Raw genomic sequence first — 15,402 nt, 5'->3', positions numbered from 1 at the left:
TTTCATACATTGTTTTAAGTTTTTATTGTTCATATTGTATGTAAACTCATCACTAATAAGTTTAACTTTTTACTATATCTTTTTTCTTATAATATTTTTTTTCAAAAAAAAAAAAAAAAAAACTGTTGACCTTTTCAATGATAGGGCCATAGAGTAGATACCTTACTTGCATATCATTAATGAGAGAGCCAATAATAATGATAAAAATAAAAGTGTGGAGTGTATGAATCTTAGTTTGTTCTTGTTATACCAAAGATGATGAAGATGCCTTCTTTTCTTCATTATTCCTTGCCTCCTCCTCGTTCATTCTTCTACTTTTGCTTGCTTCTTCTTCTTCCTCTTTTGCTCTTGCTACTACTCTTTGTAGCACCCTCTTCTTCATCATCATCACAAGACAATAATAATAAGGTAACATTGTCACTATACTATGAGAGTCTATGTCCCTTTTGTGGTGACTTCATAGTCAACCATCTTGTGAAGCTCTTCCAAACAGATCTTATCAACATTGTTAATCTCAGATTGGTGCCTTGGGGTAATGCTTGGCTTGCACCTGATGGCACTTTTCTTTGTCAGGTTTCATTTATTTATTTATTTATTTTTTATTATTATTATTATTATTATTATTATTATTATTAAGGGTTAAATATAATTTTGGTCTTTTAAGTTAAGTTAATGACGATTTAAAATCAAATTAAATTTCAGGTACGATTTTGTATAGAAAAAAAAAGTTCAAGACAAAAAATTTTTTCAACCTACTAAAATCATACTTAACCATTACTAATTAACTATCTACTTATTATTATGTGTATTCCATTTATTTTAATTTCTTTTTTATTTCATGTTCTAACATTGTTGTTGTGGCTCATGAAGTATGATTTGTGTCTATTCTTTGAATCTTTTCACTTTTGGCAAGTCTTCATTTTAGATGGAGAAGTATTTTTATATATATATATTTTTTTAAAAACAAAAATGCTATGTCAATATTCACTTTGTTAATTATCATTTAAATTTGAGTATGATTAGACAGATTTTTAGGTTGTATTTGGTTTGTATTTTTATTTTTTTAATATTTTTTATTTTTAGAATTTTATATAAAAATAAATAAAAACTATTTTTTAATTTTACTTTCTTTTATTCATAAAATTATGAAAAAGATTAAAAATAAAAAAATAAAACAGATATAAAACACAACCTTGTGTTAATAAATACTCATAGGTTAAATGTATAAATAATACAATTCCTTTGGTTTTCTCATATATTTTCTATCAGAGTTTTCTTTTGTTCGAAAAAAAGTTGTTGATAAGATCAAATTGTCACTATTATGATGGGGTTATTTCTCTAAGGAAAAAAAATGCTGGTTAACAAGAAATATTATTATAAAAATAAATATTATGATTCATACTTTCATCTTGTTCTAATAACATTTTTAATATTATCATGAATTAATGGCACTGCCCCTCTAATAAATTCTTGCCCCTGCTGTCTTCTTGCCCCATCTAATTTCTCCAACAATCCACCAATCGGTTAATAATATTAAATATTCACTTTTAATTTTATCAAGATCAATAATTCAATATGCCCCCCTTGTTACCAAAAACAAAAAGAGAACACATGTCTCTTCTTTTACTTCATTTTCAGCTTTTTTACTCTTTTAGTCAGTTTTTTACTTTTTACTCTTTTTAGGTCATCGCTTAATTACTCGTTTTTTTTAGACATTCTTTTTACTCTTTTCTATAACTGTACAATTTAATGCGGGGCCTGCAATACAAAACTAACATTTTGGGCTCACAGGTACACAAATTCTACACTAAAAATATTTAAGTTTTCAATTTGGGCCTATTGGTATTTCATGTTTTGTGGATAAATTAGAAGAAGATAGGCGGCTCAAATTCGCGACGGATTAGTCTTTAACCTGTTGGGTTGGGGGATACTGTTTAGGTAAAGAAAAAGATAGACTAATTCTTTATGTTTCTATGGGAAAAAATAAAACATGTTTTCCATTTTTCAACCTTCTTCTTGAGAGGCACGCAACACCATATAGTTAGAAGTAGTGAAATTCTTTGGATTGCAATAACTGCATTTAATTAGGTTCGAAATTTAGTTAATAATAAATAAAAAATTTTAATAGTGTGTGTGTGAATATATAATATAATTATATGAATGAGTGTTGTAATGTTGTAATATCTAGAATTAAAAGTTATCTAATCCATCTGAAAAAAAAAAATACTACTTTTTAAGAGGACATAATCATTAAAAAAAGGAGAAAATAATGTTTCTTAACAATGTCTTCAGCTTATTATTTTTGTTGTAATGAAAATCGTTTACTTTCAGATGGATGTGTTTTAATTTGTTTTGTCTTTATATCCAACATGTTTTTTTTCTTTCTTTGTAATTGCAGCATGGAAATGATGAATGCTTTCTGAATACAATTGAGGCCTGTGCTGTTACAGTATACCCTAATGTGGTAGGATCCCTAATATATATTTAACAGTTAGTTTTAACAGCGAATTTAAATTGTGTAATCTGCATAAGTATTTTCATATAGTTAATTCATAAAGCATTTTCTTTTTATTATTAACTGTGTCTACTTTTGAAAGCTATATGAATTGTGCTATAGTTCTAATTGACTAAGAATATATAGTTGTAATGCAGGCACAACAATTTAGATTTATACACTGCATAGAGAATCTGACCTTAGAGGGAAGGCAAAACCAATGGGTTAATTGCTTCCAAATGACTGGATTGGCCAAATTACCCTTGGACTGTTATACAAATGGCAATGGCAAAAATGTTAGTTATTTTATATCATTTTTATTGCTTAACTTTCATTTGATTATGGCATCCATCACATGATATTTTCAGTTATGTCTTACATATTTATTTTTGTCTTGTATATCAGTTGAAATGCCAATTTGTTAATGGCTACTCTATAAATGACTAATAATTGTTGCATCAAAGGGAATCCACATTTTATTCGACAACTAGTATTTTTATAGTATTGTTATTACGGGAATATAAATCTTTTAAAATTACGTCGATTTTGTTATGATATTATAGATTATAATACAAAAGATTTATAGAATTAAACTATTTTTACAAAAAGATCATAAAGGTCAAAAGTTCCGTCGACTAAAAAAACTAGGATATCCGTAAATAAAAAAAAATCAAATAATAAGATTTTTAATTATTATTTTTCATGTAAAAAATTTTAGCAATAATTAATTTTAACATTCATTATCTAAAATTTAAAAGAATTTAACGTATATACTTTTACATTTGATTAGGTATTAAGTATGTTGCACAAATAAAAATAATTAATTTTTATGCTTACTATTTAAAAATAATATTTTTTCTCTATGTATATAAAAATATAATTAGATATTAGCATAAAAAAATTATATTGATAATAGTTATAAAATTAACTCAAAATTATTTTTTTAAAAAATAATTGAATCTTGATTCTAGTTTTTAATCACAAAATTAATATTCTCTCTAAATTATATGTGATAAATATTTGAAGAAGGAAGAAAAATAAAAATACAGATTAAAAAGATAAGTAGTAAAATTTTAAAATTAAATAAAAAAATATGTATATAATAATATCTTTTATTTAAATTATATTATATTATTAATTTCATTTTTTGCAGAACTGAGAGGTAGAAATGAATAAACCATGTTATTTTCCCTCTCTTTTATTCTAGCTTCAATGTTCTTAGCTTTTGGTGCTAATTTTTATTATTTTATAGATTGAACAAAAGTTTGCTCAGGAAACTACTCAGCTTAATCCACCCCATAGATTTGTTCCATGGGTAGTTGTCAACAATCAAGCACTTCAAGAGGTTTGTGATTGTTAAGGAAACATTATTTTACAGTAAAAACTCACGTACAGTCATTTGGCTAAATTATTATCTAACGATTTTCAACTATTAATTGCAGCTAGTTTTGGACTTGTTATATTATTAATTAATTCCCTTTAACTTGTTGTGGTTGTTTTAGGACTACCCTAATTTTGTGAACTATATTTGCAAGGCTTACAAGGGCAAGTCAAAACCAGTTGCTTGTAGATCACTTTCCACAAGAACTTATGATATGATGAATGATGGAAACAATTCATTTCAAAAACCGGTTTGTTATGTAGGTCATGTCAAAAATCTGACACTACCATAGTGACTGCTCAAAAGACCAAGCAGTAAATAAATCTCCATGAAAGTGATGTTGGAATTTTGGTTTGATTTATGTACTTCTTGTACAAGAATATAGAATATTATCTCATGTAAGAATTCATATGATCTTATATATATGTAGATGTTGAATTTTATCTTTAATTAGACTCTCTCTTTTTTCATATATTCTATATATATTTAGCCTCACCTTCTTAATCAATAGTAAAAGGTATTAATAGTACACATTAAACAAAAAAATATAAATTCTCTTTTGTTGGTTTCTCAACATAAACTACCCTAATTCCATCTTTTCTTCTTATTACATACTATTTCCTAATTTTAAGGGTTTTTAGTATAATAAACTTGAAGAATATTTATAAATTTAAAAAAAATTAATATTATTATTAATACTTTTTAATATTAATTAATTATACGATTATTAACGGCTTTTAGTTTTCTTCAAATATAAAAATGTTGATGGTTATAAAGCATTGTACCCTTTGACTGAAAGGCACGTACATTAAAAAGATTATTGTATGTGTTCTTTGAATATCATCTGAAGTATTTTGTATGCAAATATATAAAGATATCCTTGCTTATTATTTTAGATGCATATAAGAATTAAGTGTGATTCATATTTTACTTGTTTAAAAGAGTAGAGAATTTTTTATTACCACTAAGTAAAAAATTCATAAATTTTAATATATTTTGAGAGAATATTATCATCAATTCAATAACAACCAAGTGTAAATAATCATTTAATCGTGTCTTAAAACTATAATAAATTCAAGTTCTTACCATCTACTCATTATATATAAAATTATCTTTGTGATCTATTTCAATTATATTTTTATGTGTGCTATTTCTGTTTTTAATGTAAGTCATTAATTTAATCTGTCTAATCTCTATATAGAATGAGGTTTTTTTTTTTTTTTTTTTTTTCAAATTATGAGTGGCCTGGAAAGACATAATCATGTATTGAGAAGGAAAAAAATGAGGTGTTCTTTACAACTTGCACTTTTGCTTTTCAATTGTAATTGAATGAGCAGAAATATTGGAATATTCAACGAAAAAATATAGGGGCAATTTTTAAGTAGTCAATGTTAATTATATTTTATTATAAAATTATTTTTTAATTTTTATTTTTGAAGAATTTAAATTTTAATATTAAAATTTAATATTTATGATTTAAACTTAAAATAAAAAAATTAATTGATGATATTGACTAAAAAAATTTAACTCCCTCGTCAAATTCTATCCAAAAATAGAATAAAAGTTGATAGGAAAAAAATGACCTATATATATATATATATTCAAATGTCATTGGTACATAGCAAGGTTGTGAGAACCAGATCGGTCAATAAACCGATGAAGTAACTGATTTACTAGTTCAATAATTCAATTGAGGTTCAATTGAGGTTTAACCGATTTAATTAAATATTAAATAAAATTACGTAAATGGAACACAAACTTAAAAAACAATCTATAACCTCTAGAGCTCTGGTGGCTTCAATTCCCTTTGAACTTTTCCATTTGTATTACTCATTGACTATCCTGCCTGTTGCATTTTTCATTGCTCTTTACTTGCCCTTCTGCTATGTTTTGCACGGTTCATCAAGAGCCATTCCATTCCCATCTTCACATTCGTCATTCTCTCTACAATCTTCAGGTGGAGATGCATGAGGGACATTCTCCTTGGTAGGTTCAGAAGCATCACTTTCAGATACTTTCACCATCAACATAATATAACAAAAATCAAGCACATAAAATGCACCAAAAATAGATAAAATTCAAACTTGATAAATTCTTATGATACAGCAATGAAGTGATTAAACTATAACAAAATTCAGAATGACAACAATTCAGAATCCAAATGATTATTATCAATTCATACAATTCGTACAGCATTCAACATAATTAAATTCAACAATTTATACAGTTAATTCACCAAAATTCAACATAACAGAATTCAATAGAGCAGAATTGAACTTATATAGCAAAATTCAAAATTCATAATCCCAGAATTACAGAATGATTAATCCATATAATTAACAAAATAAAAAAAATTGAAAAGCAGAAGAACTCAGAAGAAGAAGAACTCTGCATCTGAAGTTGTGAACTCAAATTTGCCCTTCATTGAATAAAAATTTAATTGAAAAAACCAAAAATCCATGAACTCAAATCTATCTAATTCATACAGTTTTGTCACCAAATAAACAAAATTAATTGAAAGAAGGAAAATATTGAAGTACTGAGTACTCACCGTGGGAGAGGCCGAGAGCACAGAAGGTCAGAGCCAGACGACGACCAACGCTTCGGTGACGGTGACGCTTCGATCCACGAGAGATGCCTCGATTCGCGACGGTGAAGCTTCGACCCGCGACGGTGATGCTTCACTACGGCGTTTGTTGGAAGTGATGGTGGAGTTTGTACTTTGTAGGAACTAGGAAGAAGGTTGCAGAGAAACGGAGAAAGTTAGGGTTTGGGAGGTGACTAGAAGTCTTCGAAGAGAATCTGATGCTCCAGCCTTTTTTCCCTTTCTTTTTTTTTAATAGCGCCAAAACGACGCTGTTTCGTGGCTTTGGGAAAAATCGATACTTGCTAAAATTCGGCTAGTTCGGCCAGTTTGCTGGTTAATCACCGATTCGGCCAATTTTTTATCGGTTTTTTACAGTACGATTTTATAGGTGAATCGGACCGGCTACCTGATCGGTTTCTAATTAATTTGGTTGAATCGGTCGGTCCGATTCGATTTTCATAACCTTGGTACATAGCAACCAAAAGGCCTTTTCCTCAATTGATAAGAAAAAAGCTTATTCAAATCATATCTCATTGGCATAAATGCTCTCTAAATAAACTTGTATAGGGAGAAAAAAAATTATTTGATATAAATGGCTAATTTTTTTTATATGAAAAAAATGTGGAGTTTGATGTTGAAATGGATGTGTATAAAATATTTATAATATTGATATGATGTCAGTATAAAATATAAGTAGCGATTTGTTTTTTTTTAATTTTTTAAAATTCAAAGCATGCAAAATATAGATTACGTTTAGAGTTTTAATATATTTTTTTATAAACATGCAACCTACAAAACGCAGGATGTGTTTTACCCATATATATATTTTTTTGAAACTACAAAATGCAGCTTGCATTTTAATTAAAAAATATTTTAATCGAGAACCTTGTCTATAAATATTATTGTCAATTCTTCTGTCTTTCATATATACCTTAATTCCATTCATCTGTTTTTCTTACTTGTGAGTTTTTTTTTTACAATTAGTAGTGTCAAAAAAGTTGAGTGAGGTGGAGTTGAGGTTATGGAAGGTATTATAAATTTGCGTGTGTATTATAACAGTAGGATTATATCAAACACACATCGATCAAAGAGTGATTTTTGTTTGTGAATGTCCGTTTCCTTTGCTATTCCATGCACCATGAGTTTTGTAGAGTTGCAAAATAGTCGTTGTGAGAACATACAAAGTCACATTTCAAAAAGGGTGAGCAACATTTTATACAGGAATCCTGTACAAGTATTTGGTGGACTGATACAGTTTCAAATAATGTCCATCACTGACGACGCATGTCTGCAGCAAATATTCTATATTTATCAACAAATCCGATTTCACGTGCCAACGATAGAGTTGTACGTTGAGTTTAAACAGCATATGGGGCAGGACGCGGTTGGTGAGGAGGTGAATATGGATGAGTTCGGAGATATAGATTGAGAAGAAGATAACAACAATAGTGAAGAGGAATTCGAAACCAATTATGAAGTCGATGACAAAACGAAGATGGAGACGCGGCAGGCAATCTCGCGGTGCAAAATGAAACAGCTACACTTGTCAACTAGCACCCTTTTAGTGTTCCGTCTTTTATGCAAACTTTGGATCTCGCAGCCATGCATGTCTCAGAATTTCTTAAATATGCGAATATGGGTATATTATGTTTATTAATTAAAGTTACCATTACTATTTCTTTATTTAGCCTTGACCGGCTAATGGTGGTTCGGATTTCATAGGAGAAGACAATGTTGCGGCGATATACGGTTGCGTATCACTTTTATGATTTCAAACAACATTTCGGTTTTCACGCGATCAACTGGTTTCAATGCTTGCAGCAACGATTCAAGGAACTGAAGGCACTCATTGTTGATTAGCTTCTTGATCTGATTTTCTGAGAGATCAAATTGAAACAAGATCTTAATCGCAGTTTCAGTCAGAGCTAGTTGTTCTTCTTCGGCACTATTGTTCTTCTTCATCATGATTGTAGCTAAGAGCTCTATTATGTTGCACCTGAAGAGATTTATAACGAGAGAGACAGCGACACTAATGTAACGAAGCGACAGCAGTGAGTGCGGGAGCAGTGGAACGAAGACGGTGCAGCGAAAGTGGAGAGAGAAGGTTGGTGAAATGACGGAGGTGAAATGGAGAAGGCGAATTGGGGTTGATTTCTATAGGAAAATGTGGGTGAAACGAGGGACGCGGGAAGCAAACGCGGGTGTAATTTTTTATTGATAAAAATCGACGGCAACTTCGTCAATTTCAGTTTAAACAAAAATCAACCTCTGAACCGTCTATTTTATATAATAAATCTACACCATCTATTTAATTTCGAAGAGGAATCTCCACTGTTTAAATTTATCGATAAGGAAAATCGTCGATATTACAAATATTAAAATAAACGACTCATCCATCAATTTAAAAGAAAATATAAAGTTGTCAAAATAATAGACGACCTGGTCGTCGATTTTAATATTTTGTTTCAAATATTTTTTTTATTTTATTGACGACAAGTCGTCGATAATTACACTATTTCTTGTAGTGCTAAAGGATGCGGGTATCACTTCTTCTTCCTTCCTTCGCTTACAAAACGCAGAAACAAGCACTTCCTCTAATTCCTTCACAATCAAACGCAAAACATAGATATAAAGACCCCCTCACATACATGTGTCCAACATGTAATCTTGCATCTTGCAAAACGTAGTTTACGCTTTGCGCTCATGAGAATTTGCAAGATGGAGGTTGCATTTGGCATCTTCTAAGGTAGTCAAAGTCCAGGTCTTGTCTGTAGAAGAATATGTTTCACATTGTGGTTTCACCTCCCAACAAAATGCAGGTTGTATTTTGCATCAACTAATTTACTTTTTTTTTTCTTTTCTGCTAAACATAGATTGTGTTTTTCAGACTTGTGAATTTACATATTTACATTTACACATAACACACTATATACCAATATATTTAAATTACACCACTTTTTACTCTATTATTAAATTAATTTCTAATATAATTGATAACTAATAAACTCATACTTTATATAAAGACATATATAGTATCTACTATAGCAATGTAAAGTTCTTTTATAAATAATTCATCAATATTTTTATAGTTGCTTGAATAATATAAAAATATTTCATGGCTCCAAAAACAGAATCAATATCAAATTTATTGTATCATCCAAGTATCCAACCATTACCATAAATTTCACCATCACCGGATAGGAAGAATTGGTGTCATAGATAGCATAAAATATTAAAATCTTGTATATATGCTTCTACTTGAACACGATATTTCATGAAAGCCAAAATGGAAAATAAAAATTAAACTAACTGGGTAATACTAGGAAGACAAAAAAAAAAGTCAGAACTTGCTTTATTTAACATTTATTAATTATCGCAACAATTAATAAATACTAAATAAAGTAAATTATGACTTTTTTGATTGATTTTCTTTGGTTACCAAAACATTTTCGAAACTAAAAACATTGTGAAGGACAAAAAGAATTTACGCAATTTGCGCGTTGTAAGATGAGCCAGAGAGAAGAGCAAAGGAATATATAATAAAAGACAAAATTTATATGAAGCTAACAACATAACAAAAAAAAAAGGCTTTTTATGACGTTTTAGCTTCTATATCCTTAGAATTTGTTTTATTGTATTTATGGCCCTCATTCTATAAAAAGAAAACAGAAAAAATAGGCCTTTAGCTATATTTATCAAACTAGTAAAACTTAGGAAATGAACCAATTAATTTACTAACACATCAAATTGTTAGGTTGAGTATTATTACTTGTGTATAATGATGATTTTTTTTTTGAATACTATCATAAAGATTTTGTAATTGTCTTTGTATGAAATTTTTTTTTTTGATGATGGATTGTATGATTAGATTTTAATATGATATAAAAGTGTTGTCTTTATTTAAAGTGTGACTAAATAAATAAATCACACTTTTAAATAAAACATCTTCATAAAAAAATATTTTTACTATTTTCATTTGAATAGTTGCTTTTTTTTTTGGTGCTGCTGTGTATAATGATGACGGATACCCTTTTTGAAATATAAGTTATACAGCTAATGAATATATAAAATAATGTTAAAATTATATATTAGTAACTATACTGGTCAAAGATTTAATATTTAAATCTATGAAAATATATTACTTCTTTTACTTTTTACTTTTTTTTTTTAAATTAACTAGAAACATTATAATTAGAATGTTGGATTACTTATGTACCGTTCTCATGGTAGCATTCCATTATTGTCTTTAGACAATAGAAAGAGAGATAATGAACACAAAAAACATATACAGAGTAAAAAAAAACAATTAAAAAATGTATTCTTTTTCTGAAACAAAATTTTAAGATAATTTTATACTTCGAAAATAGATAAGTAAAAAAAATGTGTCACATGATTTTCAATTATTTCTCTATAATTAAAAAAAACCCCAAAAAACTAAAAATGAGCTCTACCATTTAACATTATCTCCCCTTTTCTATAGGAACCAAACAGTACAGAAGAGGCAGCTAAAACCTATATAATGTTTTTTTCTAAAAAAAATCAATTATATTAAATAATTTTTTTCCAAAACTAATTTGGGTTGGCATCCATTTAATCAACCATAGAGAATTTGAATTCCGCCTTTTGCATGCAACAGCACATTAGTTAGCGGCAAATCTTTGAATGAAATTCAGATTTGCGACAGATTAGTCATTGACCTGTCGGGTTGAGCCATATATGCGCAAAGAAAAAATTTTTCTCCAAGATTCAAAAAAGGAAACTCTGTACAGCAAGCATCTCACTTCGCACAAACCCCTTTGCTCTCATATATAAGAGACGTGTCAAACCAAATATTCTTCCAAATTTCACAGTTTACACACTCTTAAACCTAAAAAACACTGTACCAAATAAGTCTCTAACTTTTCATGATCAAGAGAAAAGAAAAAAAAAAAAAAAAACAAAGATGGTTTCTGTTTCTGTTTCTCCAAAACCAGCAGCAATAACCATTGTGATGGCATTAGTCCTTTTTTTCATCTTCATCTATGAATCAAAGGGTAGTGATGAGATTATTAGTCCACTTTTTGTTGCTGATCAGAATAATAATAAAGTTAATCTCTCAGTGTACTATGAAAGTTTGTGCCAACCTTGTGCTACTTTCATAATCAAGAATCTTTATGAGATATTCAACACTAATCTCATCAGCATTGTGAATCTCCAATTAGTCCCTTATGCCAATTCTCATGTCAATGTCACCAACAATTCCATATCATGCCAGGTTCTTGTTACTTTTAGCTCTAATTATATTATCTTCATTAATTTTGTGTGTTACCGGGAAAATATTGCCATTATTGATTTTAGTTTTGGTTGCTCTAGAGTGGTGATAGTTGATTACTTAATTGCCAACAGCTCAATTATATGAGAGAACTTAGAACTAAAAGGAAATGAGTTTAATTTATTTCCTTCTATTGATTCAAGAATTGATGATAACAACAATGTAATTAATCACTGATGCATTGCCACTCTTCCTTTTCACTTATTTTTCCTTACATAAAAAACTGAAGTAGACAAGGAAGTACAAAAGTAATTTATTATCAAGATTCAGGAGACTCAATAATGCTTGACTCATATATATGTTTACTATCTCAGTAAAAAACCATGACAGTTTTGTTCATTTCTAAAAGAAATTCTTATAACCTATCACATTTTGAAGAGGAGAAAGTGTAAGAACTAACTTTTGGTTAGTCAATATCGATAAGTAAAGTTTTGGTCTCTAAGATTTGAGATCAAAATTAAAATTGGCTTTAACATTTTTTTTTGTTTAAAGTGATCTTCAATGTTATATTTAATATTAAAATTATCTTTTTTGACAAATTTACTCTTTATAAAATTTAAAAATAAAAAAAAAAACTTTAATTATAAAATTATTATTTTTTAGAATATTTAATATTTATAATTTATAATTTAAAATAAATAAAATAATTTAAAAAATTAAGTGATATTGACATAGAAAGTGAGCTTTCTAATATTATTTTTATAAAAATAAATTAAATATTTGTATTCACTATTTTTCTTTAAAAAAATGGTTTTCCTTTTGAAAAGGGGGTTAAGCGGTTAACTTTAACAAGACTTTGAATTTCTACTTTTTTTTTTTTTTAAAAAAAATAAAAATGTGGACACCAGGCTTTGTTTCTGTACCACATTTTTAGACATGACAAAATTTCATTTTCATGTCAAGACTAAGGGACACCCCACATTACAATCCCACATTATAACTAGTGCAATCCATAGAATATTTATAAAATCTTCCATGATTTCAGCCATTGTTTATTTCAATATTTTTAATTTGTTTTCCTAAGTTTCCATTCGTAATTGGTTTTAAATTCTCTTTGTATTTGGACAAATATCTAACAAGAATACGATGTATAATCTTCAATGTTTGATTCACACTAATTATGCATGATAATTTGGCAGAATGGACAAGATGAATGCATTCTAAATTCTTTGGAATCATGTGCTATGAATCTATGGTCTGATGTGGTGAGTATAAGGTTTAATTTCTTCTCTAATTCTTTAAGATAAATAACACCTTAATTTCAAATGCTTTAATAATTTTCAATCATATTAACTGTATACTAAAATTAATTATCAATATAAAATATATATTAAAATACAAAATATATATATTATGATGCAGGGCAAGTATTATGGATTGATTTATTGCTTTGAGTTTCTAGCAATTGAGGGAAGAAGCAATAAGTGGCAGGATTGCTTTGATCAATTGGGTTTGCCTCTTGCATCTATACTCAATTGCAGCAGAGGAAATGGAACAGAGGTTATTTTTACATTTTTTTTAGTTTTTTTTCAGGCTAACTAAGATAAGATAACATAGCAATGTGAATTGGGAGTTTGTACTTGCTATGATATTCTATTTGGTTACGAGAAAACTAATATTTATCCACAAAAGTAGTATAAGAAATCAATTTTTAAACAGATAATATTAGTCAAATTTTGTTATTATAAACTATTTTTTTAGTTTTTATTTTTTGTTTTGTAGAATTTAGGATATAAAATTTAAGATTAAAAAATTATTTAATGTTAATTTAAAAAAATTAACTGTCTAGTTAATTAGATTGTGAAACTTTTCTAGTATTTATTTATTTATTTTCTATTTGACTACCGTGATTTATGGGCACATATTTGTCATTTTTCGTTTCCTAGCATACAGCTACACCTAAGTATGATTGCACGTTTCAATCAAACACTGTACACTATTATGGAAATTCATATGCAGTTAATTTTCATGGAAAGTTGATAACTAAGAATTTGTTAAATAATTTGATAAGTTTAACTAAATTATCATTTAACAACTCTCAGTTATCAATTTTACATAAAATTAACTCCAGGTGAGTTTCCACTATATACTAGAGTTGTAGATTTTTCTAACTTCTAAAGTCTTTTATTATTCCTCAAGAAAAAAAGTGTTATATTATTTTAACATTGAATTTGAATTTAATTATATGCAGCTTGCAAAGAAGTGCATTGATGAAACCACAAAGCTTAATCCACCCCATTCATTTCTGCCATGGGTGGTGATTAACAACCAGCCAATTGCCCAAGTTTGTCCTTTAATTTATCTCTCTTTTTCTTCTCATTCATGAACATATTGGTTTACTTAAAAAAATTAGTACATTTATAAATCAATATATTTGAGTAATATATATTATACTTGAATACATTTTAAAGTAGTAAATGAATTATTGATGTTTTTAATAAAACTTAGAAGGTAAGAAGAAAATAGGTATTTTCTGTATGTATTTTTTATTGAATGATTATAAAAGATAGTGCTACACATATATACAGCAGTGAGTATCTTTACAAATTTGCAATAACAATAAAATTAGTGAAAAGATTTTATAACTAACTTATTTTATAGAAGAAATACCTATAATATGTAAAATATAAAGAAAATGTGATGTAGTAGATTAATTGATTTTTTCGTTCTGATCATTTTGAGTGAGCTAATTTAAAATCCTTTTGTTGGAGTCATGGACTGATGAAGGTGGTTGGTTTAATAGTTTTGATTTTGCTAGATCATAATTAATTATAATTATGTACACACTCATCACAAAGACTAATGATGTTTTTGTGTTAATTCATGATCAGGACTATGCAAATTTCACGTACTTTGTTTGCAAGGCTTATAAAGGCATTGCTGTTCCAGATGCTTGCAATCCTATTCGTTAGAAATGAAATGAAGGATTCAACTTTGTTATCTTTTTTCCACTCTTGTAAATTGAGAGCTATATAATTAAAGAAAATACAGATTCTCTTAAATATTAAACAGTTATAAATTTTTTACTATTGAAAAAAATAAGATATATAAATTTTTGTGTTGAAAAATTAAAAATATGATACTGAGTCTCAGTCTCTCAGTCTCTATCCTAGTACTTCAAAACAAACGCTACCTAAAGACTTGTGTGTTTATGTAAGAAATATAATGCTAATGCAAATTACACAGTTTAGTGTTTTGCATTTCCAATCATTTTCATCACCTTTTTAATATTCCTCATCTGCTCAGTGGTGGTTTCTGCAAAAAGAAACAAATCATCATCTGCAAACATTAAATGTGAAATGACGCTGTCTCTTTCTTCTTACTTTCATAGGTTTTATATATGTTTTTGAATCTGGTCTTTAATGAAGTGGGAGAGTTTATATAACAAAAAGGTATACCAAAATTGAGTCCTCTTATCTCAACCCTCTATATAGTACAAAATCCTCTGTCCTGCTTCCATTCCAAATGATGTTATAGAAGACCAAACTAATGCAACTCATGACAAGAGTAAATAAGCTTTGAGAAAATTTAAAGTTATGAAGTCTATGCTCAATGAAGTTCTAATTAAGTTTGTCGTAAGCTTTCTCAAAATCAATCTTGATGGTCATAAATTATTTTTTTCCTTTCAA

At 28.0% G+C, this 15,402-nt stretch overlaps 2 protein-coding genes and 1 long non-coding RNA gene across 4 annotated transcripts; 2 read left to right on the top strand and 1 right to left on the bottom strand.

Moving 5' to 3' along the window:
- The first annotated feature begins 200 nt into the window (after positions 1–200).
- Positions 201–4,325, top strand: LOC112728054 (gamma-interferon-responsive lysosomal thiol protein). 2 transcript variants are annotated; one of them, XM_025778035.2, is made up of 5 exons: positions 201–573; positions 2,399–2,464; positions 2,653–2,790; positions 3,747–3,839; positions 4,030–4,325. In XM_025778035.2, exons 1-5 carry the CDS (start codon positions 256–258, stop codon positions 4,165–4,167), a joined length of 753 nt encoding a protein of 250 aa, XP_025633820.1. In that variant the 5' UTR covers positions 201–255; the 3' UTR covers positions 4,168–4,325. The 2 variants fall into 2 exon arrangements, with proteins under 2 accessions (XP_025633820.1, XP_025633819.1); XM_025778034.3 differs by having other exon boundaries at positions 3,997–4,325.
- A 1,118-nt stretch (positions 4,326–5,443) lies between these two features.
- LOC112729371 (uncharacterized) lies at positions 5,444–6,896 on the bottom strand. Its single transcript, XR_003166506.3, has 2 exons — positions 6,427–6,896; positions 5,444–5,889 (listed from the first exon to the last, which is right to left on the bottom strand). It is a non-coding gene; the product is annotated as an uncharacterized lncRNA (long non-coding RNA).
- A 4,421-nt stretch (positions 6,897–11,317) lies between these two features.
- LOC112729370 (gamma-interferon-responsive lysosomal thiol protein) lies at positions 11,318–14,901 on the top strand. The gene is made up of 5 exons (XM_025779600.3): positions 11,318–11,716; positions 12,913–12,978; positions 13,136–13,273; positions 13,965–14,057; positions 14,605–14,901. The coding sequence occupies exons 1-5, from the start codon at positions 11,405–11,407 to the stop codon at positions 14,683–14,685; spliced, it is 690 nt and encodes a 229-aa protein (XP_025635385.1). The 5' UTR covers positions 11,318–11,404; the 3' UTR covers positions 14,686–14,901.
- The last annotated feature ends 501 nt before the right edge of the window (positions 14,902–15,402 follow it).

This window comes from Arachis hypogaea, chromosome 12 (genome assembly GCF_003086295.3).
Source record: "Arachis hypogaea cultivar Tifrunner chromosome 12, arahy.Tifrunner.gnm2.J5K5, whole genome shotgun sequence".
NCBI classification, from domain to species: domain Eukaryota; kingdom Viridiplantae; phylum Streptophyta; class Magnoliopsida; order Fabales; family Fabaceae; genus Arachis; species Arachis hypogaea.
Note: the sequence above shows the minus strand (reverse complement) of the source record. Positions and strands in the feature narration are given on the sequence as shown.

Coding starts and splice junctions, on each gene's coding strand:
- LOC112728054 (XM_025778034.3), top strand. CDS start 256: ATGATGAAGATGCCTTCTTTTCTTCATTATTCCTTGCCTCCTCCTCGT. Junction 574..2,398: donor ATGGCACTTTTCTTTGTCAG/GTTTCATTTATT, acceptor TTGTAATTGCAG/CATGGAAATGATGAATGCTT. Junction 2,465..2,652: donor TTACAGTATACCCTAATGTG/GTAGGATCCCTA, acceptor GTTGTAATGCAG/GCACAACAATTTAGATTTAT.
- LOC112729370 (XM_025779600.3), top strand. CDS start 11,405: ATGGTTTCTGTTTCTGTTTCTCCAAAACCAGCAGCAATAACCATTGTG. Junction 11,717..12,912: donor ACAATTCCATATCATGCCAG/GTTCTTGTTACT, acceptor ATAATTTGGCAG/AATGGACAAGATGAATGCAT. Junction 13,274..13,964: donor GCAGAGGAAATGGAACAGAG/GTTATTTTTACA, acceptor AATTATATGCAG/CTTGCAAAGAAGTGCATTGA.